Source organism: Calypte anna, chromosome 1, assembly GCF_003957555.1.
Source record: "Calypte anna isolate BGI_N300 chromosome 1, bCalAnn1_v1.p, whole genome shotgun sequence".
Lineage (NCBI taxonomy): Eukaryota > Metazoa > Chordata > Aves > Apodiformes > Trochilidae > Calypte > Calypte anna.
In genome coordinates this window covers 116,780,759-116,808,512 of record NC_044244.1, presented here as the reverse complement: position 1 = coordinate 116,808,512, position 27,754 = coordinate 116,780,759, and the positions used below count along the sequence as shown (strand labels likewise).

Genomic DNA, 27,754 nt, shown 5'->3' with positions numbered 1-27,754 from the left:
TAATTTACAAGGAAAAGTGAATTGTTCTCAATGTTTCTTATGCTCCCTGGAAAAAGAACATATTATCTTTGAAATTTGTGTGAAAATGTGATTTGCCCATATATTTTTAAATGGTTTACAATGTCAAGATGGCCCTCTGTCCAATTCTTCCATGAATGAGAACAACAAAACTTTTATCTCAGGCTTTCTCTCAGAGTTGACTTTTGCATATCATGGATGGTTACATTCTGAATTTTTTTCCTGGTTTCCCTTATTTCCTGCTGAAGTAATGAAGTATATTTCAGCAAAAGACTGGAACCTAGTTTATTTTTGATTAGTGAAAGTAATCATAGCAAGTTTGTTAACTAAACCAGTTATTGTTTTTTTTAAAAAACTAAACAGATGTGATTGCTCTCATACATGGGATAAATATTTTGGGAATACTGATTTTATCTTCCAGATTTCTGTCAATCTTCTTTAATAATATCACCTGGACTCCAGGCTGAGGATCCAGGAAAAATGGATACTAGTGCCCAAAGATCTTGGACTAATGATCTTTAACTTAAACTAGCACTCTCACTGCAAACTTTTGATTTAGGGAGACAAAGTAAGACAAAAAAATCATTAATATTTGTATGAATGGTGGTGAAGTGGAGATGTCACAGAGCTGTGAGATTTCTTTTGAAGAAGCAGTAAAGCATCAATAACCTCTTATTGGCCTCTTATTAACCTCTTATTAGAGTTAACAGCACCATGATCTTTTGTTGATATGTAGGACAAGAGGGAATTGGTTCATTTTTGTTCATTGCCAATGTTTGGTTTTTACAATGAAGGTGAAACTATTTATTAACCTCTATACTTCTACATTTTTACAATATATTGAGGTAAATACAATGACAAAATTTCTAAATGTGAAGCAGTGATGTAGCAAAAAATAGAACAGTGACCAAAATTCAGCCCCCAATGAAATTAATTTAACTGCTTTTCTCTTCATTTAATTGTTACATTACCCCACTGCTGTCGGACCCCCATCACCATATAATGTGTATGGCATGCACATTGTTCATAAAATTCTCAGCTAAGGTATTGTGAATTTTGGAAAAAATATAAATATTTGAAGTCTTTATCACAAGACAAAACAAAATAATTCAAAATTAAAGTGATATATATATAGGCAAACAAAAAAAAAATCCTAAGAATTTGTAATTTTTCAGTATTTATAACTTACAATTGAAGTTCATCTCAATTTCATAATGTATCTTAACACCTTTCCTGCACTAGAGCTCAGTTTATAACAACCCTCTCTGAAAAACTTTAAATGCAGTATTAAGTCTTGCCAATTACCTGAACACATGCAATGCCTTGTAAAGTTATAACTAATTCTGCAGGTGTTACTTTAAAGGTTTCACTGCACAGAACCATTAATCTGTTTGTGAGCAATTTATTTAAAATTGCTGCTCTTGAAAATTATTTAAACAGTAGTAAAAGTAATGAAGTAGTAGAAGTAAACTGTCTTAAGTTAATCTTCTGTATACACCAAAAAATATTAAAAAAACATACACAAAGCAGTTAAAATAAATGATCATATAATATATTTGGCAGCAAAAATTCTAAATATTAATATTAAAAGGTGAAATATGATTAGGCATTTTATCTGTCTGAGAACTTTAACTGCATGAACAACTGGATCACCAGATTTCATAGAATCATAGAGTGATTTGGGTCGGAAAGGACCTTAAAAGTTGGAAAGGACCTAGTTCAAACCCCCCTGCACACACAGTTCCAACCACCCTTTCACTAGACCAGATTGCCCAAAGTCTCATCCAGCTCAGTGTTGAACTTCTACTTTTACTTGCTAAAGTATTCAGAAGTACATGAAAATAGAGCATTCGGCTTTAATTCCTATTTTCTCGTATAGGTAGCATGACTGAAAGTCTGCTTCCTCTTTCAATCCTCAGTATATTTTTGGTGGTATTCCACAGGGAAAAAACAAACACACAGTAATAATAAAAAAAATAATTTCTTAAATGCAGCATAAAGAAAAACGTCATAGGAAACATACCTGTAGCACCTTCCACCTAGTGTTCAGGTCCTCCACACAGCTGAGATTGTACTGGGAGAGTTGAATATCTGGAGGAGTGAACTGGTGAGCAAGCTCATTGACGTGATGCACCTTTTCTTTAAGGGGTACAATTTCTGCTCGATAAACCTGTGTGAATTAAATATAAATAAAGATGAGTGCTACAAAAACTAAAGGCTGATTAGTAATGTAATGGTATCCCACGTCAAGCTGAAAGGAAAAAAGTACTGATCATGACACAGTCAACAGTCTTTTTATATAACTTCATGTGGGCTTTAGGTCGCAAGGATAAGCATTTCATAAAGTGACATAAAGTTGGAATGTTCATATCAACGTTTGGCCAGTTAAGCCAACTCTCTAACCAGCACACCCACTGGGATGTGGACTGCAGAGCATGTTCCCTCCACCTCATTCTTCTGTGTGTGTAGCCCATTTTCCTTGGGGTGGATGGGAGTGATCAGTGATGTTTAACACATGAAAACAGAGGAAAGCTGCTGTTTCCAAGTATAACAAATGAAAAAAAGAGAAGCAATGTTAAAACTATTTCAGAACTCACTAAGGCTATGATCTAAGGCTATGATCTTCCCCAAAATATATTGTGTATTACAAATAAAAGGTTAGTAACAGGAAGAATATGTACAAATTCTTTTTGCTGCAAATCCCAAACTGGCATATGTATGACTCATATTTCAGAAAAAAATAAAATAACTTACCTTGTAAGATAATGTTTAAACTATACATTAGAAAAGTCTAGCTAATAATTTCAGTAATGTAGGTAGAAAAAAAAAGATGCTAGTTGCAAGTTTCATGATTTTAAAAGCAACAGCCTCATGATGCATATGCATAAATTCAGGCAAATTTAGGGCACCATGACTATATCAAAAAGGGGAATCTCTATGCAGATATTCCACTGTTCCATATCTATCTTTTATAGTGAGACATTTATGAGTCTTTAACATGATAAAATATGTCTAAATGTACCAATGAGTCACTTCTAAGGGACGCAATCTGTCATTTTCAAGAGCACTTTTTATTGCCGCATGATGTCTGCTCACAAAGGCAATATAATTTACTTGCTGTATTAGTCTTGCTTTTTCTTGGCATTTTTAATACAGGCCACATGTGGTCTGCATCTCATTTTAGGTCATAAAATAACCTGAAATTATTGCCTAGTAATCATTTCATCAACACGTAATCCATAAAAGGTCAAAAAAACCCCATTCAGTATCTCTTTGAACCTTAAGAGTAAATGGTATGAAGACATTCATAGGCACTAGAATGCCATGAACTGCACTAAAGATAAACATCATTGAAAAATTGCTCCTCAAATGTCTTTCAAAACCAGATTTGACTCCCACTAATTATGTTAAATTACCTTGCAACATAAGGAGTTAGTCTGATTTAAGTGGCACTCATGTACAGTGAATTACTCTAATGATAAATCTGTAAAATACACAATCAGAAGCGATGTGTATTTTGTAAAGCAAAGTGCAGAGAACTATACAAGTGGCACAATGTGAGTGGAAATGCATATATCAAGTTCAATGCCATAACAGTTGGCTTCTCAGTTTCACAAGTTTTATTCTACTGAACAACTGACATTACTGGCGGGAATAGTGATTTACACTGTAGTGGAGACCAAGGTCCACAATACAAAGTAAAGAGCCTGCACGCTTGATTTTATCCCACAGAGTTATACACACCCTTACACTGATCATTTTAGTTAGTAATTGAATTCAGAGAACAAAAAACATGCTTTAAAAACAGAAATTTGTTCTCATAAGGTAAAGGCCTCGAAGGCTGAAGATATATTTATATATACCATTCTGTGAACACTCCACTTGCAAATAGTTATTTTTTGCTGTGATTTGTTAGCTTCCATGGCACAAGAGCCTTGGCCATGATTCTGTGGATTATATTTGGGATGGTGAACTCAATTTCTCCAATGTTACTTCATTTCCAATATGAGAGAATGCTTCTCAGCTAATTTTACCAGTTATCAAAACATACATAAATACATATTTCATATATTATGATGTACAATATATAATAATACCTGCTAAAAAGTAAAAAACCACAATTACATATGTCTCTGTAAAATGAAAAATCCCACTAGAATAAATGCAGATCACCTGCATAGATCAGTTCCGATATTACAATGAACTTCAGTGTAGTTCCTGAATTAAATTAAGTCAGTATTCTATTAATTTGTATTGCAATAGGATCAGGCTTTGATTGAAAACTTAATTGCTTCAGCAAAGCACACAGCCCTGTTTATAAACAACTTGGTTTTAAACATACAATTAAGTGTCTGATATCAGATGAATTACTTGTAACTTCAATGTTGACTTGAAGGTACTAGTCTCATTTGAAGATTCACAAAACTGATTAGGTAAATCACACAATCATTATACATGAATTAAGATGAAACAGAAAATCCTTCATATTTACTCAGTATGTTTTTGATAGCTATTTTACAGAGCAGTAAGGCTTAGACACAGAAGCAAATCAGAATAAAGAAATCAAATAATGAAAATACACATGGAAGTGAAAAATAAAACTTCTACCCTCTCTTCAATTGATACCTCTATTAATGCTTGCTTTTTTCTTTTTTTTTCCTTTTTTTTTTTTTTTCCAGCTGCAAGGATGCTGATTTTTGCACCATTATGTTAATTTTCTAATTTACAAAATACAACAGCTATTTCAACATATTTGAATTCAATATTCTATATTCTATTATTACTAAGCCTGAATTTTTACAAGCAATTTTATAAGTTAAACAAATCCAGACATAAGAAACAGCAACAACATGAAAAGAGTGGTACTGAATACACAGTTTTCCAATTCATGCCAGTGAGCTTAAAATTAAAAACTTCAGAGAAGAGGAGAGAAAATCCCTAGAAAGACTTGAGATATGTCACTCTATGATTAAAAATGTCAGTGACTATAGGACTGTGGTTTATACAACAGTTTATCACAGAAAATCTGTCAAAATATATGAGGCTGGAACCAGTTTTTTCTTTTGGGGTACGAAAAATTCAACGTGAGTTGTTTTCAACAAGTGTTCAAACAAGTTTAACAAATAGTAATAAAAAATAATAGCAATAAAAATAATAAAATAGTAATAAAAAATAGTAATAAAAAATTTTCTACAGTATTCATCATCTGCAGAAGCAGAAATTTAGAATTTTACTGAGTTGTCATCAGTGTTTCATACAGTATGTATATGACATACATACTGTATGTCATACAGTATGTTACATACTGTATCAGTTTACTGTTTCATCAGTATGACTGAAAAGTTTTACAGAATATTTATATTTTAATAATCAGAAAAAGTAGTGAAATGAGGCAACCAGGTGCCACTAATTGCCAGGGAGTGGCATGAGCTTGTGTCAAGCCCACCTGTGCCTAATTAGGGTGGGCCCCCACTGCGCATGAGCAGAACCAGAGGGCCAACAAAGCTCATGCGCAGTGGGGCCCCACCCTAATCAGGCACAGGTGGGCTTGACACAAGCTCATGCTCACTCCCTGGCAACTAGTGGCACCTGGTTGCCTCATTTCACTACAAGAAAATATAGTATGACTGATTAATTTTTCTATTTTTCCCCTCTGTATAAAAAATACTATGTGTCACAGGTTTATATCAGAAAAAAAATAGAGAACTATATTGTTGGCAATTTAGAAAACAAATATATGTAGTAAGCAGTGTACCACTACCACAACGAGACCTCCCTGAACCAATTAAATTGCTCAGGATGTAAATGACTTCTCAGTGTGAACAGTGATAGGAGCAACAGCCCCAAATTACCTTCATTGTAGCTGTCCTTATGCAAGAATGACTTTCAATAGCATGTGATACTCTGTGTGGTAGATTAGATTTCAAATGATCTGTACAGTCCTGATAGCAAATATTTTAAAATGCCTTCGAAAATTAGCAGGACTTCTAGAAGACATACCACTGGCAGCCTAACCTAATAGCTAAATATTAAAAGTTTTGCACACACAGTGACCATAATCAGTCAGATGAAAAGCTCACCTTGTCCAGTCCCTTGCCTGACAGCAGTCAATACAAGTGCTTAGAGAAGATGGTAAGGGAAGGCATCAGCTTCCCTGCTTCTTACTGTGTTCTTCTAGTTCAGCAAGTAGGGAGCCAGGAGCTGTGTTTCTTTGTCAACCAGATCTTGAAGGATTTGCCTTGCATGAAATTAGCTACTTGATTCTTGAATTTACAAAATATGCTATGGTTATCTCAACCTTTTGGTTGAAGAAACACCTTTTTAAAAAATATCTATTGCTTGAGACCCATCTGAGACCATCCCTAATTCTTACCTCATGAAAGACAATGATCACCCAGTGCTAATGGACTTTTTTTTGTGCTGTTGCAGATTTTACAAAGTCTCCATCATATTTTTTTATTTTTCCCATGTTTGAGATACAAAGACTGAGATGTATATGATGTATATGATTAAATGTGGATACCTGTAAGTTATATACATATATACATCCCTGTATGGTCTCTTCTTATTCAGTGGTTAATCAAAACCAGGAGTTGAACATATTATAAGGTTTTAATATAGGATGACATGTCACATTTTGAATGTCAACAACAAAACTGAGCACATTTTCATTTACTATATTGGAACAACAGGCAGCTAGCAGACAGCTACTCTAGACAAGACAAATCCTACTCCATTTAGTCTGTCCTTGTAGAGGAGCTTTCCATATCTTTTGTCTCATCTGCTATAATATTTTTTTTGATAGGGGATCCAAAACACCGGGTACAATGTACATGATATAGGAAGGACAGGGACCTACACCATTGTATAATGATATTTTCTGCTTTTTCAGTAATTTCTAGCACTTCTTTTGACTTTATGAACAGTCCTGAGTATTGATGTGTTGTTTTCAGAGAAATGTCTGTTGTGCTAAAGCAATGTTTAAAAAGGATACAAGATATCTCATTACAGGGCATATACAGGTGGGATAGTTTTTTCCACAGGCTTTGCTTGAGATTTATCAGCACTCAGTCTCATCTGCCATCACTTTGCTGCCAGTCAGGAAGGACACATTTCTCTATAGCTGTTTGCAATCTGTCCTCATCTTAAATACTTTGAATAATAGGCTTCTATCATCAAGATAGGTGCCACTTATCTTTTCCAACTTATTTATGTATATGCTGGACAGAACAACTTTTGAAGCACAAATAATCACCTCCTTTTCCTCACCATCAGGAAAATTGACTTCTGCCTATTGTTTTCTATCTTTTACAGGAAATAACCCGATCATTAGCTATTTATCCATGTGAGGACCTTCTGTGTTTTCCCTAATACAAGGACAGGGAGCACTTACAGTAAGTCGAGAGGAGGGCCAAGAAGATGATCAGAGGGCTGGAGCACCTCTCCTTTAACACAGATTGAGACTGTTGGGGTATCTCACAGTTATAGTAAATGCAAGACTTCTAGTAGACAGTAACCTCTTTCATTAAAGTTGAGTTTTTACAAGCCTCAGCCCAAGGAATTTTAAGAATTTCTTATTATCCTTTTAGAAAGGGAGTAAAAATAAATAAATAAATAATAAAATAATAATTAATTAAATAATAATAATTTAAACCCCCAAACCAAATAAAAATAACAATATTTGACAAATAATGACATATCTAGTCTACACTTTCTGCAGGGCTAAACATCATAGCAGCTATATTTAGAAATTGTACGTTTTGCACTTCCTAATAAACTTTTCAAGAGCATGCAGGTTTGGAGAGCTATGAGGAGGCTGGAACATGAATTTCTCACTGTTATTAATAGTTAAATGCTTGGGTTTTGTATGTCTAGTTGTGAAAATCATTGCAGCAGCATGCACTTTCATAAAACTCTAAAGTGACCTGAAAATTTTGCAGCAAAGATGAAAACAAGGAAAAAAAAAAAAAAAAAAAGGGAAAAAAAGAAAAAAGATTCTAAGAAAAGACCAATGAGTATTTTGCAAATTGATTTGCCATCAGTGTCCTGCTCTTGTGGGTGGGTAATATGGCTTTATGGTAGACTGTTTATAACCTAAGAAGATTAAATCAATTATTGTAGCATATCATTTCACTTAAACATACTAGTAACTTTAATTATCTCTAAAAGGAAATTATAAATCAAATGCCAGATCCAGAACTAAAAATAGTTAACGTTGTTATTGCAGAGACACAGAATCACAGAATGCCTGAAGTTGGAAGGCACCTCCTGAGATCACTGAATCCAGCCCCTTCTCACAGGGCTGGTGAGAAGCAGGTTGCCCAGGACTTTGTCCTGTCAGGTTCAAGGATGAAGACTCCATGCCCTCTCTGGGCAACATGCTTCAGTGTTTGACCACCCACAGGTGTCTTGTATTCAGACAGAATTCCTTTTTTTTTTTTTCATTTATGCCCATTGCCTCTTCAGAAAGTACTGAAAAGAGCCTGGCTTCCTCTTCTTCATACCATCAGGTATTTACAGACATTCATATCATCCCAAGCTGCCTTTTCTCAAGGCTGAGCAGTTCCAGTTCTCTCAGCCCCACCTCATTGGAAAGATGTTTCAGTTCTGTAACAGTATTTGTGGCCCTGCACTGGACTTGTACCAGTGATGTCCATATCCCCCTTGTACCAGGGAGACCACCAGCACTGGAGCCACTGGGGCCTCACTGAGGCTGAGCAAAGGTGAATGATCCTCAACCTCCTGTCACTGCCCTGTCTAATGCAGCCCGGGGTGCTGCTGATCTACTTTACCATGAGGGTGTATTTCTAGTTTGGAGTCAGCTTTCTGTCTTTTAGAAGCCTGAGGTCCTTCTCTGCAGAGCTGCTTTCTGGACAATGGGGCCCCAGTGTGTACTGTTGCCTGGAGTTCTGTCTCACAGGACTTGGCATTTCTCCTTGCTGGACTTCATGAGATTTCTCTCAGTGTAATTCTCCATGCTGTCAAGGTCCCTCTGAATGGCAGCACAACTATCTGGTGCATTGGCATTTCCTCTCACTTTTGTATCATCTATCTCTGCCCTGTCCCAGGGTCCTGTTCATTAATGCAGATGCTAAATGATATTGCTTTAATATCAACCACTGTGGCACGCCACTCATGACTTGCCTCCAAAAAAACTTTCTTGGTCTTCATGTGGCTGAAGATGGTTTCAAGGATTAGCTGCCCTATCAGGGCTAATTCCCAGGGACTGAGGTGAGGATGATTAATATGTTGTTCCTTGGATCTCTTCCTTCCTTTCTTGAAGATGAGAGTGACACTTGCTCACTTCCAATATTTAGGAATCTCTCCCAGTTGCCAAGACCTTTCAAAGGTAATTGATAGTGGCCTTGCAGTAACATCTGCCAACTCGTTTAGCACTTCTGGCTGCATCACATCAGGACTCATATACATCCAGAAGTATATGCATGAAAAGTTCATCCCCTTACATATTTCATCAGGGAATATTCCAGCAGATTTCAAAAGGCCAACTACAAGAAAGATTGCTTCCCTGGTCTGTGAGGGCAGTGCCCTCACGTCAGCCTAGCATTTTCTTGAAAAACTCCCTCATATAGAAGAGTCTCCTGGTAGCATAATCTATGTTAAACCTCAATTCTCATAACCAGTGAAAGAGACAGAAAAGGACATCTGGCACTGTGATGAAAATATGACATGGCTTAGGGAAAAAAAAGCCCTCCTGTGTCAGTTGATTTTGTGTTGTGGGGTTTTTTTATACCAGCAGCAGCTGCAGCTAAATCAGAGCAGGATCCAATTGCCCAGTAAGGTGAGTGGCTGTCTCATACCAGCACTGACGTTTCACTACCTCAGCTCCCTTAGTGTCCAAGGGCAGAAGTATTCATGGGCCAGAGGGTATCTTCAGGTTTTATTATTAAAAACGTATTAGGTTGAACTAAGTGACAAATTCTACCTAGGACAGCTTCACAGTTTTTATATTTTTTTCACTCAAAATGAGTCCTTTTCTTCTCTGATGGCTTTGGTGTTTTCTGATTCAAATTTCACTGAAACCTTGAATTGTCAGCTGCTAACTCAATACGCTACACTTAGCTTCCTTTTAAACTCACACTGTATTTTTATTTGATTCTAGTGCTCCTGGGGACAGGCAGTGTTGAAATAAAATGAATTTTAGCTGATTTGATTTTCCATCCTATATATTTTTATAAGCTCAGAAATATCCAAGCAAGAATGCACTAGAGTAGAATATAAATCATCTTCTGGGATAAAAATAGTTCAAATAGAAGACATCAGAGGAGAAACAAAATCAAATGCCCTTTAAGTTCTATGCCATTCTGAATTTTGTGTTTCTGAATCTGATAAAACATTACATTTTTCAGAAATTATTGCCTACAATTTGGAAGACTAACTCAGTATTTCCATAAGAATAAAGATATTAAAATTTGAATAGACTAAATACAAAATGAACTAATGCCAATTAATAATTTTCTCCTTTTCTGAGCTCCCAAGGGATAAAGCTATGATTTGCAGCAATGTTACATCTAGAAAAAAAACATTTAATGATTAGTATATCTAATTTAATAAACAGAAGAACAGTAATAAATAGAAGCATATATCCCGAAACACATATCACTTTGTTACTGTGTATTCTTTAATTTATTTTTTAAATCAATAACTGATATGCAGTTTTATTATCCCTGAACAGATACAACCTATCCCACTGTCTTGCTGTTTATTCTGAAATTGTTCTTCTTTGAGGGGACAAATAAATGAGCAAATTTAGCTTGTAATTCACTCTACTATAACAACCATAGCCATGACATGGCAGAGCCTATAACTATTGAAGTGTTCATAAACAGTTCTGCACCAATTTTTCCACATAATTAAAGACAGTTACTCAGTTTTGCAAGCAAGAAGCCAATCTAAAAATCAAGAGATGAAGTGGCTAGAAACTGTAAGAAGCTTGAAGCATTTCATAGTAGTTTGAAAGTCTAACACACACTACATCACAGAATCACAGAATGTTTTAGGGTGGAAGAGATCTCCAAGGTCATCCAGCCCAACCTTAGACCAACACCATAAGCTAACTACTAAACCATGTCCCTAAGGACCAGGTCCAAACACCTTTTAAATGCCTCCAGGGATAGTGACTAGGCAGGACATTCCAATGTCTGATAACCCTCTCAATGAAAAAATGTTGAAAAAACATTCAGCCTAAACCTCCCCTGGCACAGCTTCCATCCATTTCCTCTGGTCCTATTGTAGTTCCCTAAGGAGCAGAGGCTGTTTTCCTCCTCACTCCAACCTCCCTTGAGGCAGCTGCAGAGAGCCAAGAGGTCTCCTCTGAGCCTCCTCTTCCCCAGACTGAACACCCCCACCTCCCTCAGCCGCTCCTCACAGGAATTGTGCTCCAGGCCCTTCAGGAGCCTCAGTGCTCTTCTCTGGACATGCTCCAGCACTTCTGTGTCCCTCCTATAGTGAGGTGCCCAGAACTGAACACAGGACTCAAGATGCAGCCTCACCAGAGCTGAGTACAGAGGGATGATCACCTCCCTGTTCCTGCTGGCCACACTGTTCCTAATACAAGCCAGGATGCCAGAAGTATATGAAGTATATGGGTAAGTATATGTAGTACACAGAAAACATAAAAGAATTTTTGCAAGGGAAACTTCTCCTTAAGTATGGCTTCATTCAGCATTATTAATGCTAAAAGCATTTGAAAAAAAAATATATGCTTAAGCTGTGGAGCAATAGCTAAACCTCTTTTTAAACCAGTTAACCAGTCTTTCAGTTAACTTGTGAACAATGTACATTAGATATATACAAACATAAAAAGTTGAATAACGTGTGTTTTTTAGCAAAAGCTCTTCAGGAAATAAGAGACTCACAGGAGTTCCCCTTCTCGGAAAATAGTTACTACAAAGTCATTCACTATTGCATTGTAAAACAGCAGAGTATTTTAAAGGCCAAATAGTACTTCAGTGCCAAAAAAAAAGAAAGTAGTTGAAGCCAGAAAGATTGCAATATCTGTATCATGATATTACAATACAACCCAAGCTCCTAGACATCAGCAGACAGAACCAGTAGCTCAGGAGGAAAAACACAAATTTCTTGTGTGGCCATACAAAAGCTTAGTTTAGAAAATACTGAGACACAGATTGTATTCTGACACTCAAACAGCACTAAAATCAGGTAAGAAGCTTCAAAGCTTCCCCTTGTCTTTCCTAACAAAACACATGCATAGATCTTTATTTAATTTTAAAATAAATCTTTACTTTCTCCTCTCCCCAATATTAAAGATCATGTTTACTTACAATATGTCAACATGTCTTTAAATTTACTATGTAAATATTCCACAATATTTAGCCTCATAAATTTAGTAATGAAAGGGGAACAGTTTTTCATTGAGCTTAAGGCCAAAAGGACTTATTGCAGCAGGTCTCTAATTCCCAGAAGAATGCTGGTTAGATGGCTAGTTCAAGAGTTATGGTTTTATATTCTTGATTTAATAGTGTAATCCACATCTTCACCTTTTTACCACCACTGATATGTAGGGACTGAGCATGGATCAAACATCAAGTCCAAACCTTGAGGTGGAAATTCCTAGACTTCTTACATCTTATAAGAACATCTTCAATAATGCCAGACAAGAGAACTCAATTCTAACATTAGATTTTACTAGCCCATAAGGAAGACCAATTTACTTTTTAAGCTAATTTAGGAAGAGAGGCTACTAAAACAAAATGCTGAAAAAGAGATGGTTTAAAAAAAAAACATAAAAATTAAATATACCCAGAGTTTTTATAGCAGTACCAGACACAGTCTAGGAAGCTGCATCAGGAGCAGTGCCCACCTTTCTTAGACATCCAGGCTGAAACCCTTCTGGGTGTCAGCCTGCCCAACCATGTACTGAAGGAGAGCAGGCTGTGGGTGGCTCTGTGAAACGAGTAGCTATGGGTCCTGCTGAAGCTGAAAAAAACTGTCATTCTTTATCCTCTGGATAATCAAAGCCAACTAAAATAAAACAATTTGCAGGTAAAAACTAGAGAGAAAAATAATTTGAGCATCATTGCTGTCTCAACACATTAGTTTCACTAATTCAATTGCCCTAATTGTAAATTGGGGATAATACTACTTCTATTGCAGTCTCAGAAAGAAGCTGAGGAGATTAACTCATACTAACTGGAACATAAGAAACACTGTAAAAGTGCGAAATAGCAATTATCAGGTTTTATGATGAGTTAACCTTGGAAAACAAACAAACAAACAAAAAATTATTAGGCTTTAAGTATATAAAGATTAAAATGCGAAAAGTATAGTGCAAGTGGGCACTGATATACAGTCTAAGTAATCTAACATTCATTGCACTCTCTACTTGAAGCAATCTCTAAATAATTACTGTGTATCAGCATACGAGCTTGATAAATTGATTTTATTTTGTTCATTGATTTGGACATGTCAAAGTAACACTATAATTACAAAATCTGAACGCCTGATAGTTAAACCCCCAAATACATTCCAGGGAACAGGAGACTCAATGTTTCAAGAAAAAAAAAAAAAAAAAAAGAAAAATCATTAATACCATTATATTGGCAGACTTCTCTTAATGGAAAAAAAATACTTCCTCGCAGAAAGAAAACAACATGAAAATTAATTTCTGTCACTCCTTCTCCCTTTTATCTCCTCTTGTGTCCCACTGAACAGATGCATCTCTAGTTATATATTCACGTCTGGTATGTCCTTTTGCTTTACGTAGAAATGTTTCAGTAGCAGACTATATTTGGCAGTTCAGATTTCTGTTATAAATATTCCTTGGCTGTGCTTCTCCCTTAAGCCACCTACACTTGCTCAGAGAAAGGCTGAATAAAATGGTCCCAGAGTAAAAAGAAATATTTCACTTGCATTGTATTTTTCTTTTTACTTGGATATTTACATTTCCAGGTTTTTAGTGAAAGATGACTTTTGAGCAGAATCTCAAAAGCTACAGAGCATCTTTGATTTAATGTAATGTCCAGGAATGTTAATACTCAATCACCAGACTAATATCACTATATACTCCTTCTTTACGGCACACTTAAAACAAAAATGCTAAATGCTAGAGTCTCTGTAATAACCATGCCACTAAGGTACTTAAACATTAATGTTGAATGCTCCCTCTAGAAGTTCAAGCTCCATTCTTATTTCTAATAAAATGATAAATAGCAGTCTCTTAAAAATGTTCTGGTCTGACCTCAATTCTGAACTTCTGAGGCATAAAATGACAGACAAGTCTTTATACATGTATTACTCATCTCTCTCAGCAGGCTGTCAGAAACCAAGATCAGAGATTACCAGTACTTAAAAAGTCAAATTCTGCCTGCAGATGTGCATGGTGAGCTTCCACTGAAATCAGCAGGGTGGGTTCATACAAGAAAAAAATGGCTTTAAATGAAATTCGTTGATCTAATAATAGCATGTTCTGCCAAACTGGGTTGGAGGTAGAAAAAGATTTCCATTTTTGACTGGTAAGTTTTTTTCTCCTTTAGAGTTAGAAATTTTTTTTCATTTATTATCAGGGAAAATTTTTAAGTATTATTTAGCACAAAGATCCTTAATTGAAAATAGTTAATCTGGTCTGTTAATGATTGTGTTAATTGTAATAACACAAACATGGTGCACATCAGGTGAAATCTGGTGCAGCTCTGTCCCTGCTGCAAAATGATCTACAAGACCACTAGGCCAAGGTCTAGTGTGTTTCTCACACTAGCTGTTGAGATTCCCAAAAAAGCTAATTAAAGAATACTATTTTATTATTTTTCTTTGTTAGAAGATCAATGTAAATGTTTCTGCATCTCAATTATTCTTGTTTCCCTATAAGTAGTATGGTCATTAGCAGTCTTAATTTTAAAAGACCAAGATTTCACTTCTCTGCTTGCTCAGCATTTTGTATTAACCTTATGTAAACCAGATTTTGTACACTTCATTAAAATTGGTATCTTAATATAGACAAAAGACACTAAGAAATCTAGCCTCAATAAAATATGCACAATAATTAAAGTCATGGCATCTAAAAATGAGATCAGAAATGCCTAGCTTATTGCAAAAGGAATCAGCAAAAGGAAAGATAGTTTGCTTCAGGTATTTAAAATGGGCTTAGAAATGGACAATTGCCTTAACAAAATCTCCAGTCTTATGTGACTGATTACATAGCAACAACATAAAGCAGATGAGACTTTTAGATTAAATTTGTATCAGTTGAAAATACATGAATATTACATATTTAATAAACACTTATGAATATATTTCTTTTTATGTGAGAAAATAAATTGATTCATAAAGTGTTAGAATGAGATTAAGAGACCACAGGACACAAATGAGTAGCTTTCATCTCCTAGAAGCTAAGAAGCATAGCAGAACTAACTTCAGCTGGTACAACTATGTGATGAAGTATTTCATGGTTTTTAACTCAATTTCATATTTAAAACAAACCTTAGAAAATTAAGCTTGCCTCCAAGTAAGCTTGTTCAGAATACCCAGAAAGTCAATTTACTTTCAAATCACAGTAATTTGCTGTTGATATAAATTCAAACTTCCATATGAACAATATTGTCTTTTGTTCTTTGTTTTTTTTTTGTAAGGAACATAGATTCCATCAGTAAAGAAGAAGAATTAAAAAGATTCAGAAGGCATTTTATGTGTGATGTCATTTTACTTTCCAGGCTGAAAAAATGAAAAGGAGCATGAGCATCATGTTACAATTTCACCACAATTTGATTAACAAGAATCTAGTACTGCTATTGCTACCGAGCTAGATTTAAATTCTGGTTGTTAAATACATCTTCTAAATACTTATTTCTTGCAAAGCTTCCATGGATCTCTTTAAAACTGATATTTCCATGTCCAGTATAGATCTCCATTATTAGGAAGGAATGGATGTGGACCATTGTTAGTTGGTTTTTTTTTTTCAGGTGCCATCCTTTATGGTCATTATTTGTTTCTTTGGTGTCACCCTGTATGGATTTTCTGTATGGTACCCTTAATAATTCCTTATAAAAATCTTTCCGTCTTCAGGAAGAATAGGAAATTATCAATTATCTAAGCATTTTAAAGAGTATTGGAATGTTATTTTTCTATGAATGAGAATACATATTAGAAATTCAACTTGTTTTGCTCTAGAATCTCCATTGTTGGCAGTTTTCAACACAGTTCCCTCATAATAGCACTGTAAGAGTTCACTTTTTTGCAATACCTCTTTTTGGCACAGAGGTGGTTGAGCAGTACCAAAATGAAGAATAGAAGAAGGTCTGTACTCTTTTTGATTATTTTTTCCTGGAATTGCTGATTTAGTATTAGAGTACTTACAATAATACAGTATTTTAACCTTGCCAAATTTATTTATTTTATTTCTGTACCCACATATGAACAGAATGGAAATGCTGAAATTGAAAATCTTACTTTTTGTGTCATTTGGAGAAGAGGTGACTAGGGAGAAAGGGATTGAAGCTACATAGACAGTAATTTTGGAGTAGATGATGAGCAAACCAGTTAATTTCTCATTTATCCATAACTGCAAACACTGCTCAGTTTACAAATTAGCTAGAAGCTTCAGGTTGGCACTTTCCAGGGAACATTTGTCAGTGATATACAATTGGTGACAACTGTCAATTATGCTGAAGAAAATTTGAAATAAACAGCATATATAACTAACGCCTGAAATTTCAGAACAAAAGGGGAACTTGTGCAGTACTTGTGAATTTTTTATTGCTTTTTGTTTTACAGTTTTGTAGAAAATAATTAGTAGAGAGAGATTGTACTGCTGTGACAAAAAAATTTAAAAGGATACTTACAGCCTTTGTGAATACATTTTTTACATTAAATACCTTAAAACCCATAATCTAAATGCCAAGTCCATAGTCTTTCCATGTAATTGCTTTTTCCATAACCATAACAACAGAATCTGCAAGAACAACAACCAGTTCTTATGAAGCAAGATTAAGATTTTTGTGAAAACTTCTCAGAAGAAATTACAAGACATGTCATGAAATTCTGCTCTGTTTTTTACATTTAATAATTAAATCTAGTCAAGGTGCCCTCTGTGGGACAATGAAGGCAAAAAAATAATTCTTGAATAGAATGGAGCTGACTGAAAATAGGAATAAGCAATTCAGCTTTTATTTGGCAGTTGTTGGTTGGTTTTGATTATTATTAATAATTTTTTTTACTTTACAGTGCTTAAAAAATATCAGAAATTAATTACATTCCCCATGGACTCTAGAGGCTCTGCTGTACATTTACAGTGTTCTGTGTGACAGAAAACTAAAGCAGTTATATGCCACTGGTTATATGGTAGAATATCTTTGGCATAAGAAAGTGCTTTGCATTATGCCCTCCTAAGTGTGGTGGAGTAGGTGAACTACCTTTAGTAACAGGTAAACCACACCATTAAAATTGCTTTTTCAGTCAGAAACTTCTGTGCTTAAAAACCCTAAATGTGGCTTCTAGTTTAAAAAATTTTTTTTTAGAGTGTAGAAGCATCAAAATATAAAACTTATTAAGGGTACTTATTCCTATTAGTATTTCTCAGCAGTTGTCTACAGACAGACAATAAAACAATGAGAAAGTAGTAGCATGGCTTTTAATGATTTTGCACACTAGCAGTATAACCATTAACAAGGTCTTGGTTGATATAGAGCAAAAGAAAATTTTGGGGGAAAAGAGACAAGGTCATTCTCCTGCCAATTCCTGGAATGGGTCTTTGAATAGGATAACCAATGGATGAGAAAGGTATCATTCCAAATCTATTGCACATCAGTAAAAGCTTAATATAGGCACCACGATGAAAAGGAGAAAATTTTTTTGGTGTGATTTCAAGAAGAAATGATCTGCTGAATTTGCTGTAGAGAGAATTAGAAATCTCAAGTCTTGTGCAAAATATCATCTGAGTTACCACCAAAATTATCAGCAATCAATATTAGGGAACATTTCATAGATTTGTTTGGGCTTGAACTGAATTTAAGACAGTTCAATGATGGCTTAGATTTTAATGAACAGAAAGATATACTTGGAATAGAAAGAATGTGCATTATTAAGAAAGTAAATTATATTTCAGTCTGCAGATAAGATCACCCAGAAGAAAAAAGGAAGAAACCAAAAGCCCAGAAGAGATGTCTGAGGAATATTTTGGTTATAGGTCATTACGTTGCATTCTTTGGAATAGATGTTTAAAACTCTCTCTTGCCTTCAGAATCGGAGATTAATATCAACTGGTACATTAATATAGATCAAGCATCTGAGTTAATAATGATCAATGATCAGTTACTTTCTGCGAGTTCAATGTTCAGCCCCATGGACCTTAAGATCTCCAGCCACTATAACTAAAAAGAAAAGTGACAAATGGCAAAGGGTAAACTCATTCCCTAGGAAGTTATTCATCAGCTTAAGATTCGGAATGCTACTGTGATCCCAGTTAGGAAAAGGATATGCAAAAATTGCAGTCACATGTGACAGATATGTTGAAGATCTACCCAGAAGGTACTCAAGGTGCTTAGATGTGCAGAGAGTAATGGGTAGTTTCTCTCACACTTTAGTATCATCAGTCATTGTGATACAAATCATAAAAAATGGAGACAGGATGAGAGATGTATAATATATCAATTTTATGATGTTTGGCTGATAGGATATGTGAGAGCAGGGACAGGTAGGATGCAGGAACAACCACAAAACCATGGATGAAATGCAAAGAGTAAATTCTTTTTCATTACCTCACCAATCCTTAAAGCAGCATCTGGGCAGAGATGGACAAGCAAGGACAGAGGCACTGCAGGGATTGGTCCCTGCTACAGGATCATAGGACCTGCTCTTTTCGCCTGTATATCAGGGATTCACACAGGTGTAGTTTAGCACTGTGCTTTGATTTTTCCCACAGCAGTGCAGGAATCTCATGCATGGTTGATAAGGTGCCTTTAAGTCTATCACAGATGTTCTACATGTTAAACACACAAGACTAAACAATGTTTAGTATGATATATGTGTTTTTCGACACCTCAGCTGCAAGGGACTTGAACATGTGTAGAGTCATCCTTGCTAATCTTCCATTATTTTCCCACAATTTAAATTATGCAGGAAAAAATACCCTTGTTCGCTTAGTAATAACTTGTGTCTTCAATAAATTTACCTTTTAGATGAAACATTTGCAAAGGAAAAGTGTTTCATCTGTAAGTGAAACACTGACTGAGGGGAGCAAGACGAAAACAGTAGTAAGCAGGCATGTGCTAAATCATCTTATCCAGGACAAATAGCAGGTATCGAAGGCATCTTCAATCTACAAATTTCAGTAAAATGTCTGAGTGATACTCCCAGTCTCAAATATTGTAAGTTTTAAATTGCACATTAGGAATTATGTAACAGTTTTTATCTAATTTTCTGTTCATATATGCATACAACATTTTTGGGGATTACTGCAGTTTTCCAGCTAAGGACTCATCCTATAGACTGGAAGTGGTAACTAGGATTTAGGAGGAATCAGTTCAGTGCTGAGCCAGCTGGAGCTTGCTTTCCCCACTGTCCACTTTTTCCTCCACCAGAAATCTCACTTGTCACTTTGATCATCCCATCATTAGACTGCCATTTTAGATTAAGAATAATGCTCTTATTTCCATAGTACACAAGAAGCAGACACTGCTGTTCACCTGGCTAATGCTTTGAGTCAATTCTAAAATAGTCTTTTGTGCAAATGCCCTCACATTAGCTTTCTTAGTCTTAAGGCTTTTGGGCATTAGACTAGCAATTCTTTCAGTAACTAATTTCCTCTCAAAGCAATAGCTATGAACATGATATTGTCACTGAAATTTTATTTGATGCAGTTAAAGTCTTATGGAGAAAATTAATGCATCACCTTTTGCAGAAATTCGCTTTAATTTCTTGTTCAAAAGTAGCCAAAATATGCCCTTTTCTTTCATCTTTGATAGCTGTGGAAACGAAACACTGAAAAAAATAGCTTTCCAACTGTTTGGGTTTCATTTGAACAAAATTGGGAGGGGGGGAGAGGAAGGAGGAGAAAAACTGACTGAATTTTATCATTATTACTGAGATAGTAATAATGGTTACATCTAAATCTATCAAAACATGGAGAAGGTCATAAATGAACTTACTATCCAAAAAACGTATACAACAAAAAAATGGGCTTAAATCATGTCTTATTACTGATGTCAGAGGTAATAGATTTACATTAAAACCTCCTCTTAGGCTTTGAAAAATTAAACCCAGCAATTAAGGCTAGGGTGGTCAGTCTGTCTCAAATATTTGTACAGTTTAGGTAGATACAGTAAGGGTATGAAGGATCAGGACAGAAGTTTCTATAGTCTAGCTAGTGCACATGCAGCATATACATACATGAAAACTTCTTAAGGATTTACATACTCTGCTTTAGCTTTAAATAAATCATTGGTCTTGATTTAAAAATTTTCCAAAAAGGATTTCACTCTAAGAAAAAATATGAATGTCATAAATATGAATAACTGCCATAAAAACTACAAAATAAAACCCCATAGTTTTATATAGGTCTCTTAACTGCAGACACAATTGTAGCTTTCTTGGTGGTTAACAGAGTCATAAAAATGCTTGCACTGCCTAGTTAGTACATACATTTATTTTCAGTATCTATGGTGGAATTAGATTTTGTTAGAGCACTGCATACTTTCTAAAGGGTACATTTTAGGACAATTTTTGTGCTTCTTACACAATTAATATCATTCAGCTTGCGGCCTACTGTGTTCTTATATTACTTAAGCCCATTATGATCATTTAGAAGGTGCTGAAAGCACAATATTGCCATGTGCATCTAGCAGATCACTGTCATATATGAAATGAAAATTTAAAGCTTGTAAGGATATGAATATATTGTGTTTTTTTCATTTACCGTTTCACTGATGGTCTTACAGTATGGTCTTATAGCAGTCTATATTCATATTTTTAAAGTAAATATGGCAAAATTAAGATAAAAATCAGGGGGTAGGTGGTAGCATCTCATTTTAAATCTTGAAACAGAAGCCTCATTTTCTGCCTGGCCTTTGTTTTAAGACGTCAGAATGAGTAAACAGACATCTACCGACTGATAACACTTCAGGATTTTTTAAGTGCTAAGATTTCTATTTTGTCATGGCTGTTCTTAGAATTTCACTATGCTCTTTCAAATATTTTTTTTTTAAACTAATGGAATTCAGCAGTGTAATTATGGAGTCAATAGTTACGGTTGCAGGTTTAGAATTAAGCAACTTGCTTTGTTTTCCACTAATATCAGGGATTCAGTGTTTCTGCTCAGAATATCTTCTTCAAACTTACAAAAAAAAAATCATGGCAAGAGTAGAAGGCACCTCCTAAGAACTTATAATTAGATGTCTTCTGTTCAATTATGAATTTAAATAAAGATAAACAAATTTTGCAGCTAATTCTTCATTAGCTACCAAGTGTTTCATTTGTCTTGTATAACATTTGTACAGCACATTTATTAAATTTTCTGTGTGATTAAAACTCATGGACTTTTTTTTATAAGCTACGTATGATTTTAAGGGCATTTTTCTTGCCATTAGTCATTCTATTTCCTCTCCCTTAGATCCCAATGTTCTACTAGGGAAAATAACAGTCAGCTCAGGTCTCTTTCAAAATGACTGATGATTCCCATTTATGCGAATGGAACAGAGGCACTTTGTTCTTATCAAAATGGCAACTGTCTCTATTCTGCTCTAGCTGAAGGAATCCTGTAGTACTTACAAAGTCTGCCCATGGCAGTCATGCTAAAAGAGGACAAATCCTCAAGAGTTTTATGAAGCAACCCTTGAAAACAGTTAGGCATTAAGTAAAAAATAATTTACGTAGTGCTTTTTACACATTAAGAGGATACATTATCAATGTTCATTTGATTCCACTTTGACTTGAAATTATAAAACTCCTAATGTGTACTTTTCTTTAAAGAAAAACCAAAACAAACAAATCTCTATGATACAAACCTATCAATTTCTCATTTTGAAAGTTAAATCCTTATTTGGAATTCATACAGTGAATGAGCCCATTATTTGATACTTAGAAACACTGCTATACTAACACATACCTTGACTTTTTCTAAGTGATCCTGCAGAGAGTCAATTAGCAGATCTCCTACTGGCTGCCAGGATGCCTTGAACACTTCAGCCTGGCGTAGTTTCAGGTCCAGTTCATCCATAGCCTCTTGAAGGCCCTGCAGTCTTTCAAGAGCATCATCTATCTTCTTTTGCCAATCAGCAGACTGTAGATTCAGCTTATCCCACTCAGTTCTGACCTCATCTGCTTGTCTTTGGAGAACTTTACCAACATTGTGGGCCCTTTCCTCAGGTGACAGCTCTAAGAGTGAAAGTCAAGAAGCTTTTAAGACATATTCTGGGTTAAAAGAAAATTAATTGACATCTGAGTGAGCTTAAAACTAAAGACACCTGTGAAATTTATTTTATTGATATATTCTCATTTGAAAATTTTACAACAAATTTAAATCTTGACACAACACAGTTCACCAAAATATACATTTAAGTACATAAACACATGTTTAAGTATGCAATGCATAGCTAAACTTTTATCAGCTGTGTCCTGATTCATTAAAATAGTTCTGCACATATATTAATATTAATTGTTTGCTTGCAATGGAGTGGATTTGGAAGCTTTTGTAATATTGAGACTATAAGTTGAATTTTAGGTTAAATTGCAGCTTTCAGACCTCAAATGGGCCTACAGTTATAGACAAGTCCTGAAGGTTTAAAGCCAGTTTCAAAACCTACTTATAAATATGCATGTCTATTTAATCCCACAGTGTTCAGAGGGATTGCTAAGGGTTTCTTTCATCTATATTTTTAGCTTAGCTTCTGAATACCGACATTCAACTCGGAGCGTGAAAGGAATACTTTCACAGTGGCTGGCAGAATTTATTTAATCATTACTGATCATCACTGATCTTTCCAGCAATGTCTTATTACCTTGTTCTTTCATCAATTACCTCTTGGTTCTGGGTAGATCTTCTCCAGTCCCTCCGCAGGCTGCTCAACTAAGAAGATTCGCACAGTCTCAAGCGCACTCCTGATAACAGGTTCTTTAGTTTTCAGCTCCCTCTTGAAAGCCTGAGAGATGAAACAAAATTATTGTAAGTGGATATATAATGAAATATTGAGTGCTAGCCCGTGTTTTCATCAATGTAAGAATAAAATTTCCACCATCAGCTTCCATTTGTATATTACAAGTAGTAATAAAAAAAGAAAGTAAGAGATAATGAGCCTTAACCTGACATGCTGCAATCAAAGGAACAGACATTCTGCCAGCATTCTGAAAAGTACTCAAGGTTGCTTATCAAATTTTCACTGTGAGGGGAATCCTTTTGTTGATTAACACCGAGGACATCAAGGTCAGCTCCAAAACTAGGCTGCAAGAGGGTAAGGCTTTGACTGTCTCTGCATTGGACTGCACCAGCATAGCCAATTGTTCCTGAAAGCAAGATTTGCAGAATGCGAAGGGAAATCTCACTGCTACCCCTTCATTACGGCTGCTGACAACTGTTCTATCATAAGAAGAAAAAAAAAAAAAAAAAGGACCTACAGATATTGACATTTAACCTTTGAGAAATAGTAATGAGAAAAATTCCAATATATTACTTCATAACCGGTTCTAACAGTGGTGTAGATGCATCTCTTCCAAAATTACATGAACTGTAATGAAATGCACAATCAAGGCCACAGTGAAAATTCAGAAATATAATCTAGACTGGATGTAGGCACTCGTGAGTAAAAATTAAAGAGCAGAAAGTAGTCCTTGGGAATTAATTCCTAGTTGCTTAAATCAGTACTTATAATTTTCCATATCTTTACATTTAACATTGTGCCATGGTACATTCTGCTCCTTTTCAGATCAGCTGTATTTCTCCCTTTCATCCTTACCTTTCCTGCCATGCTTTCTGGCACCTGTCTCCTTTCTTGTCTTTTTCCTTTTTTCTATTTGCATTTTCCTTCCTCCAGCAGCACCTTCTTTTACTATCTCTTTTCTATTTCCTGATTTTATATATCTCAGTATTTTATTCTGGGGGGGGAGGGGGACACTAGAGAAAATTTAAGATTCCATTAACCTGATTTCAAATGTTTGCTGCACAGAAGTGCAGATAAAATCTGGCCTGTGGGTTGCACATCACATTGGGTTTTTGCATGTTGTATTGAATTTATCTAATGAATCCTTGCCACTTTTTTATGTCAATATTCTTTCTCTCTTTATCAAACAGTATTTCATGCATACTGTTTTCAAGTAGCATGTAGGTAAAATATGCAGATAATTACAGTGGAGTGTTACACAACCCCTATAATGATAAAAAAGAGATCCATGTGTCCAGAGATTAGAAAATTCTTTTTACACCATAGGCACTATATAGCTTTCTTACATCATAAATTAGCAAATTCAGTTATACTAATTATACAATTTTGGGGTTTCTATGCAAACTAATGAAATTTTATAAATTCAATATTAAAAAGTTCATTACACTTTGAATTATATTTGATATAAAATGTTCCATATAGGAAATGCCCCACAGAATAATAAGAATCACAGCTGCTGCTTACAATACGAATAATCACAGGCAAAAAAATCTTACCATATTTCAGGAAAGTGAACTTAAATAACTACATTATTCTACTATAAATATTTAAATAAACTTTTTATTAGTCAGTGAAAAACTATCTGTGAATCAGGGAAAACCTTCAGCAAAATACACTTTTGTTAGAGGAAATAACAAAATAAAAAAATACTTTTGTGTCATGGACATCAATGGGACTCAGATCCATTAAGACTGATAGCATAGGAGAATCTTTCGCTCAATAATATGTGATAACTTTTTTAGACAACCACACTGACCCTTAAGAACCAACGCTCATTTGCATAAATAAAGAAGAATATTGTATATTAACAATCTTTATTCATTATTCAATCTTTATTCTTTTAGAAGCTCAACATGAGCCATCAATGTGTGCTTGCAGCTCAGAGAGCCAGCTGGGTCCTGGGCTGCACCAAAAGCAGCAGAGACAGCAGGTCAAGGGAGGTGATTCTTCCCCTCTACTCTGCTCTTGTGAAATCCCACTTGGAATACTGTGTCCAGTTCTGGAGTCCCCAACACAAGAAGGACATAAAGCTCCTGGAGGAGAGACAGACACTCTGGACAGTGTCCAGAGGAGAGACACTGAAATAGAGCCTCTAACTAGAGCACTCCCCTATGAAGACAGGCTGAGGAAGTTGGGGTTGTTCAGCCTGGAGAAGAGGAGGCTCCAAGGTGACCTTAGAGTGACTTTCCAATATCTAAGGGGAGCTAGGGTAGGGTTTTTTACACAGGTCTGTAGCAAAAAGACAAGAGGAAATGGTTTAAAAATTGAAGAGGGAAGATTTAGGCTAGAGATGAGGAAAAAACTCTTTCCTGTGAGAGTGGTGAGACACTGGCACAAGTTGCCTAAAGAAGATGTGGCTGCCCCCCTCACTGGCAGTGTTCAAGGCCAGGATGGATGGGGCCTTGAGCAACCTGATCTAGTAGAAGGTGTCCCTGCCCATGCAGGGGTTTGGAGCTGGATGATCTTTAAGGTCCCTTCCAATCCCAGCCATTCTATGAGTCAATGATTAACAAGTAAACTACCACTGGACATTTCTGTGTGTAAAAACTGAGTAGGGTTATTCCAGGGTTAAATCTCTAACTTAGAAATTTTTAGGTTTAGAAATTTCAATAGCTCATACTTGACTCTTGCAAACAGTGTAATGGAAAGAGGAAATATAATAAGCTTTTTTAATGCATCCAAATGAGAAAAAATATATTCCTGTAATTAGCCTTTGTGCTTACCTCAAATTACATCACACTGTCCCACTAACATATGTCAGGTTTGCAGCTCAAGTAAAACAGCAGGTATCAAAACTTTAAGCATTCTGCCATGTACTGTGTGCTTTGCTTCCATTTGTTAATGTGAAGTGACATCAAAAGTCATATTGTCATATGTCTGTGTACAAAACTAATCAAACAAGAGGCACATATACAGAGGTCCAGTCTGTGCACACACATGGAGAACAGGACGGAGTCACAGATATTCCAGAAAACTGGAATGCAGAACACTGCAACAACTTACAGGGTATTCAAAAGCCAGAAATGCCTTTGAGCTCTTAATTTAGAAACCAACAGCACTGTGATATGCTGCTGCTGTAGTCAGGTGAACCCCTGTCTCTGCAGGTACAATGAGAAAGAAACAAAAAACCATATTTTAGCTTGTCCTGCTTTTGCAAAAAACCATACCAACCAAATATACCTGGTAGCATAAGATTTCCAAAAGAAGATTAAAGCTACATTCCTCTAATATCTTGGGCAGCAGAACAAGAATAACAATCAAATTCGCATAATTCACTCCATGAAGTGTGAAAGCAGAAATCATTGTATCTATCTTTTTGAAACCATAGAAGAATGTTAATGTCAACTTCCTGATTTTGTACTATAATATAAAGAGAGTCTCTTTCTCTTTTATTAAAGGGAAACATTAAGCCAAGGTGATAAATGTTTTCTTTCCCAGCTTTTTCATTCTGGATTTTTGAGCAAGTGGATCCATTTATAGCCTGTAAATCCTGATCTGTACTGTAGTAAACACTATGGTGTTAAGATCTATCTACAATTTTCACTGCCTTTCCCAGTTTTGATCTGCATATTTCTACTGAGTGATTCAGTTGTGTTTTGATATAAGAAATTTAAAAAGGAGAGAATGAAAAAAACATGAGACTGGAGCAGTAGCAGAGAACACCATTGAAAATAATGAATGCTCATTTCATACTACCCTATTCAAAAAATTTTTCTACCATATGATCATAAAGTCATATTTTCTGATTAAAAGTTTGTTGTGAAATATGTACAAGACAAGACAAACTGTAAGTAGCAATAAATGACATTTTACCTTCTCTTGAGAAAAAAGGAAAAAAAAAAAAGAAAAAAAGAAACTAATTCTCTTTATCTAATTTATCCAGAACCTTGACAAATACATCTTTATAATAAGCAGACCATCATTGAAAGCAGAATTAGTCTAAATGAATGTCTGATTTACAGCTAATGATTTCAGGCTAATTTCATTGAATTTCTTAACTTCTTCCACACTTCATGGTGACTGTAGAGGAAATCGAATGTGCATAATGTATGACCTGACAGAAAACCAAGTAAACTACTTTATTTAAGCATCTCTATTTGTCATCGACAATACAGCAGTAATGGCATTCTCTCCACCATTTTAATAATGCATATATTGATTAGTTTATCTCAGGCCTTCACTACCTTCTCAGAGGTGTCCTTAAATTCCTTTAGATGGAGAAGCATAGATTGTTTAAATTGAAAGATGAAAATATGATGAGAAGCACTAGTAAAACTAACTATCTCTTCTATTAGAAAAGCAGATATCTTGAATATATATAATTCATTTTAAAGAAAAAGAGTACAATGAAGTGAATTCACAATGTTTTTTAACAAAAATGTTTACTTTTAAGAGTGAGTTTTGACCTCAGTTTTAAAAAGTAAATATTAACAGTGCAACTAAAAAAGGTTAATGTGTTAAAACAGGAATTGTTCTTCGTCTTAGGAAATGTTGCTAAACATTTCATGTGAAAGGTTTTCCAAGGAACAGTTAATAATTAACTTCTATATTAATAAGTGTTATTTATGCTGTCACTACAGTCACTACACAGATGTGACAGCTCTTAAAAGAATGAA

The 27,754-nt window shown here is 35.2% G+C and overlaps 1 protein-coding gene across 4 annotated transcripts in view; it reads right to left on the bottom strand.

Annotated features, from left to right (window-relative positions):
• DMD (dystrophin) overlaps nt 1-27,754 on the bottom strand; it is a 950,620-nt gene that overhangs the window by 155,188 nt on the left and 767,678 nt on the right. For all 4 annotated transcript variants that reach the window (XM_030448312.1, XM_030448319.1, XM_030448327.1 and 1 more), the window contains exons 58-60: nt 23,003-23,123; nt 22,091-22,359; nt 2,042-2,188 (exon numbers count right to left, since the gene is read on the bottom strand). In XM_030448312.1, the coding sequence (XP_030304172.1) occupies nt 2,042-2,188; nt 22,091-22,359; nt 23,003-23,123 (537 nt within the window). The remainder of the gene's footprint in view (nt 1-2,041; nt 2,189-22,090; nt 22,360-23,002; nt 23,124-27,754) is intronic.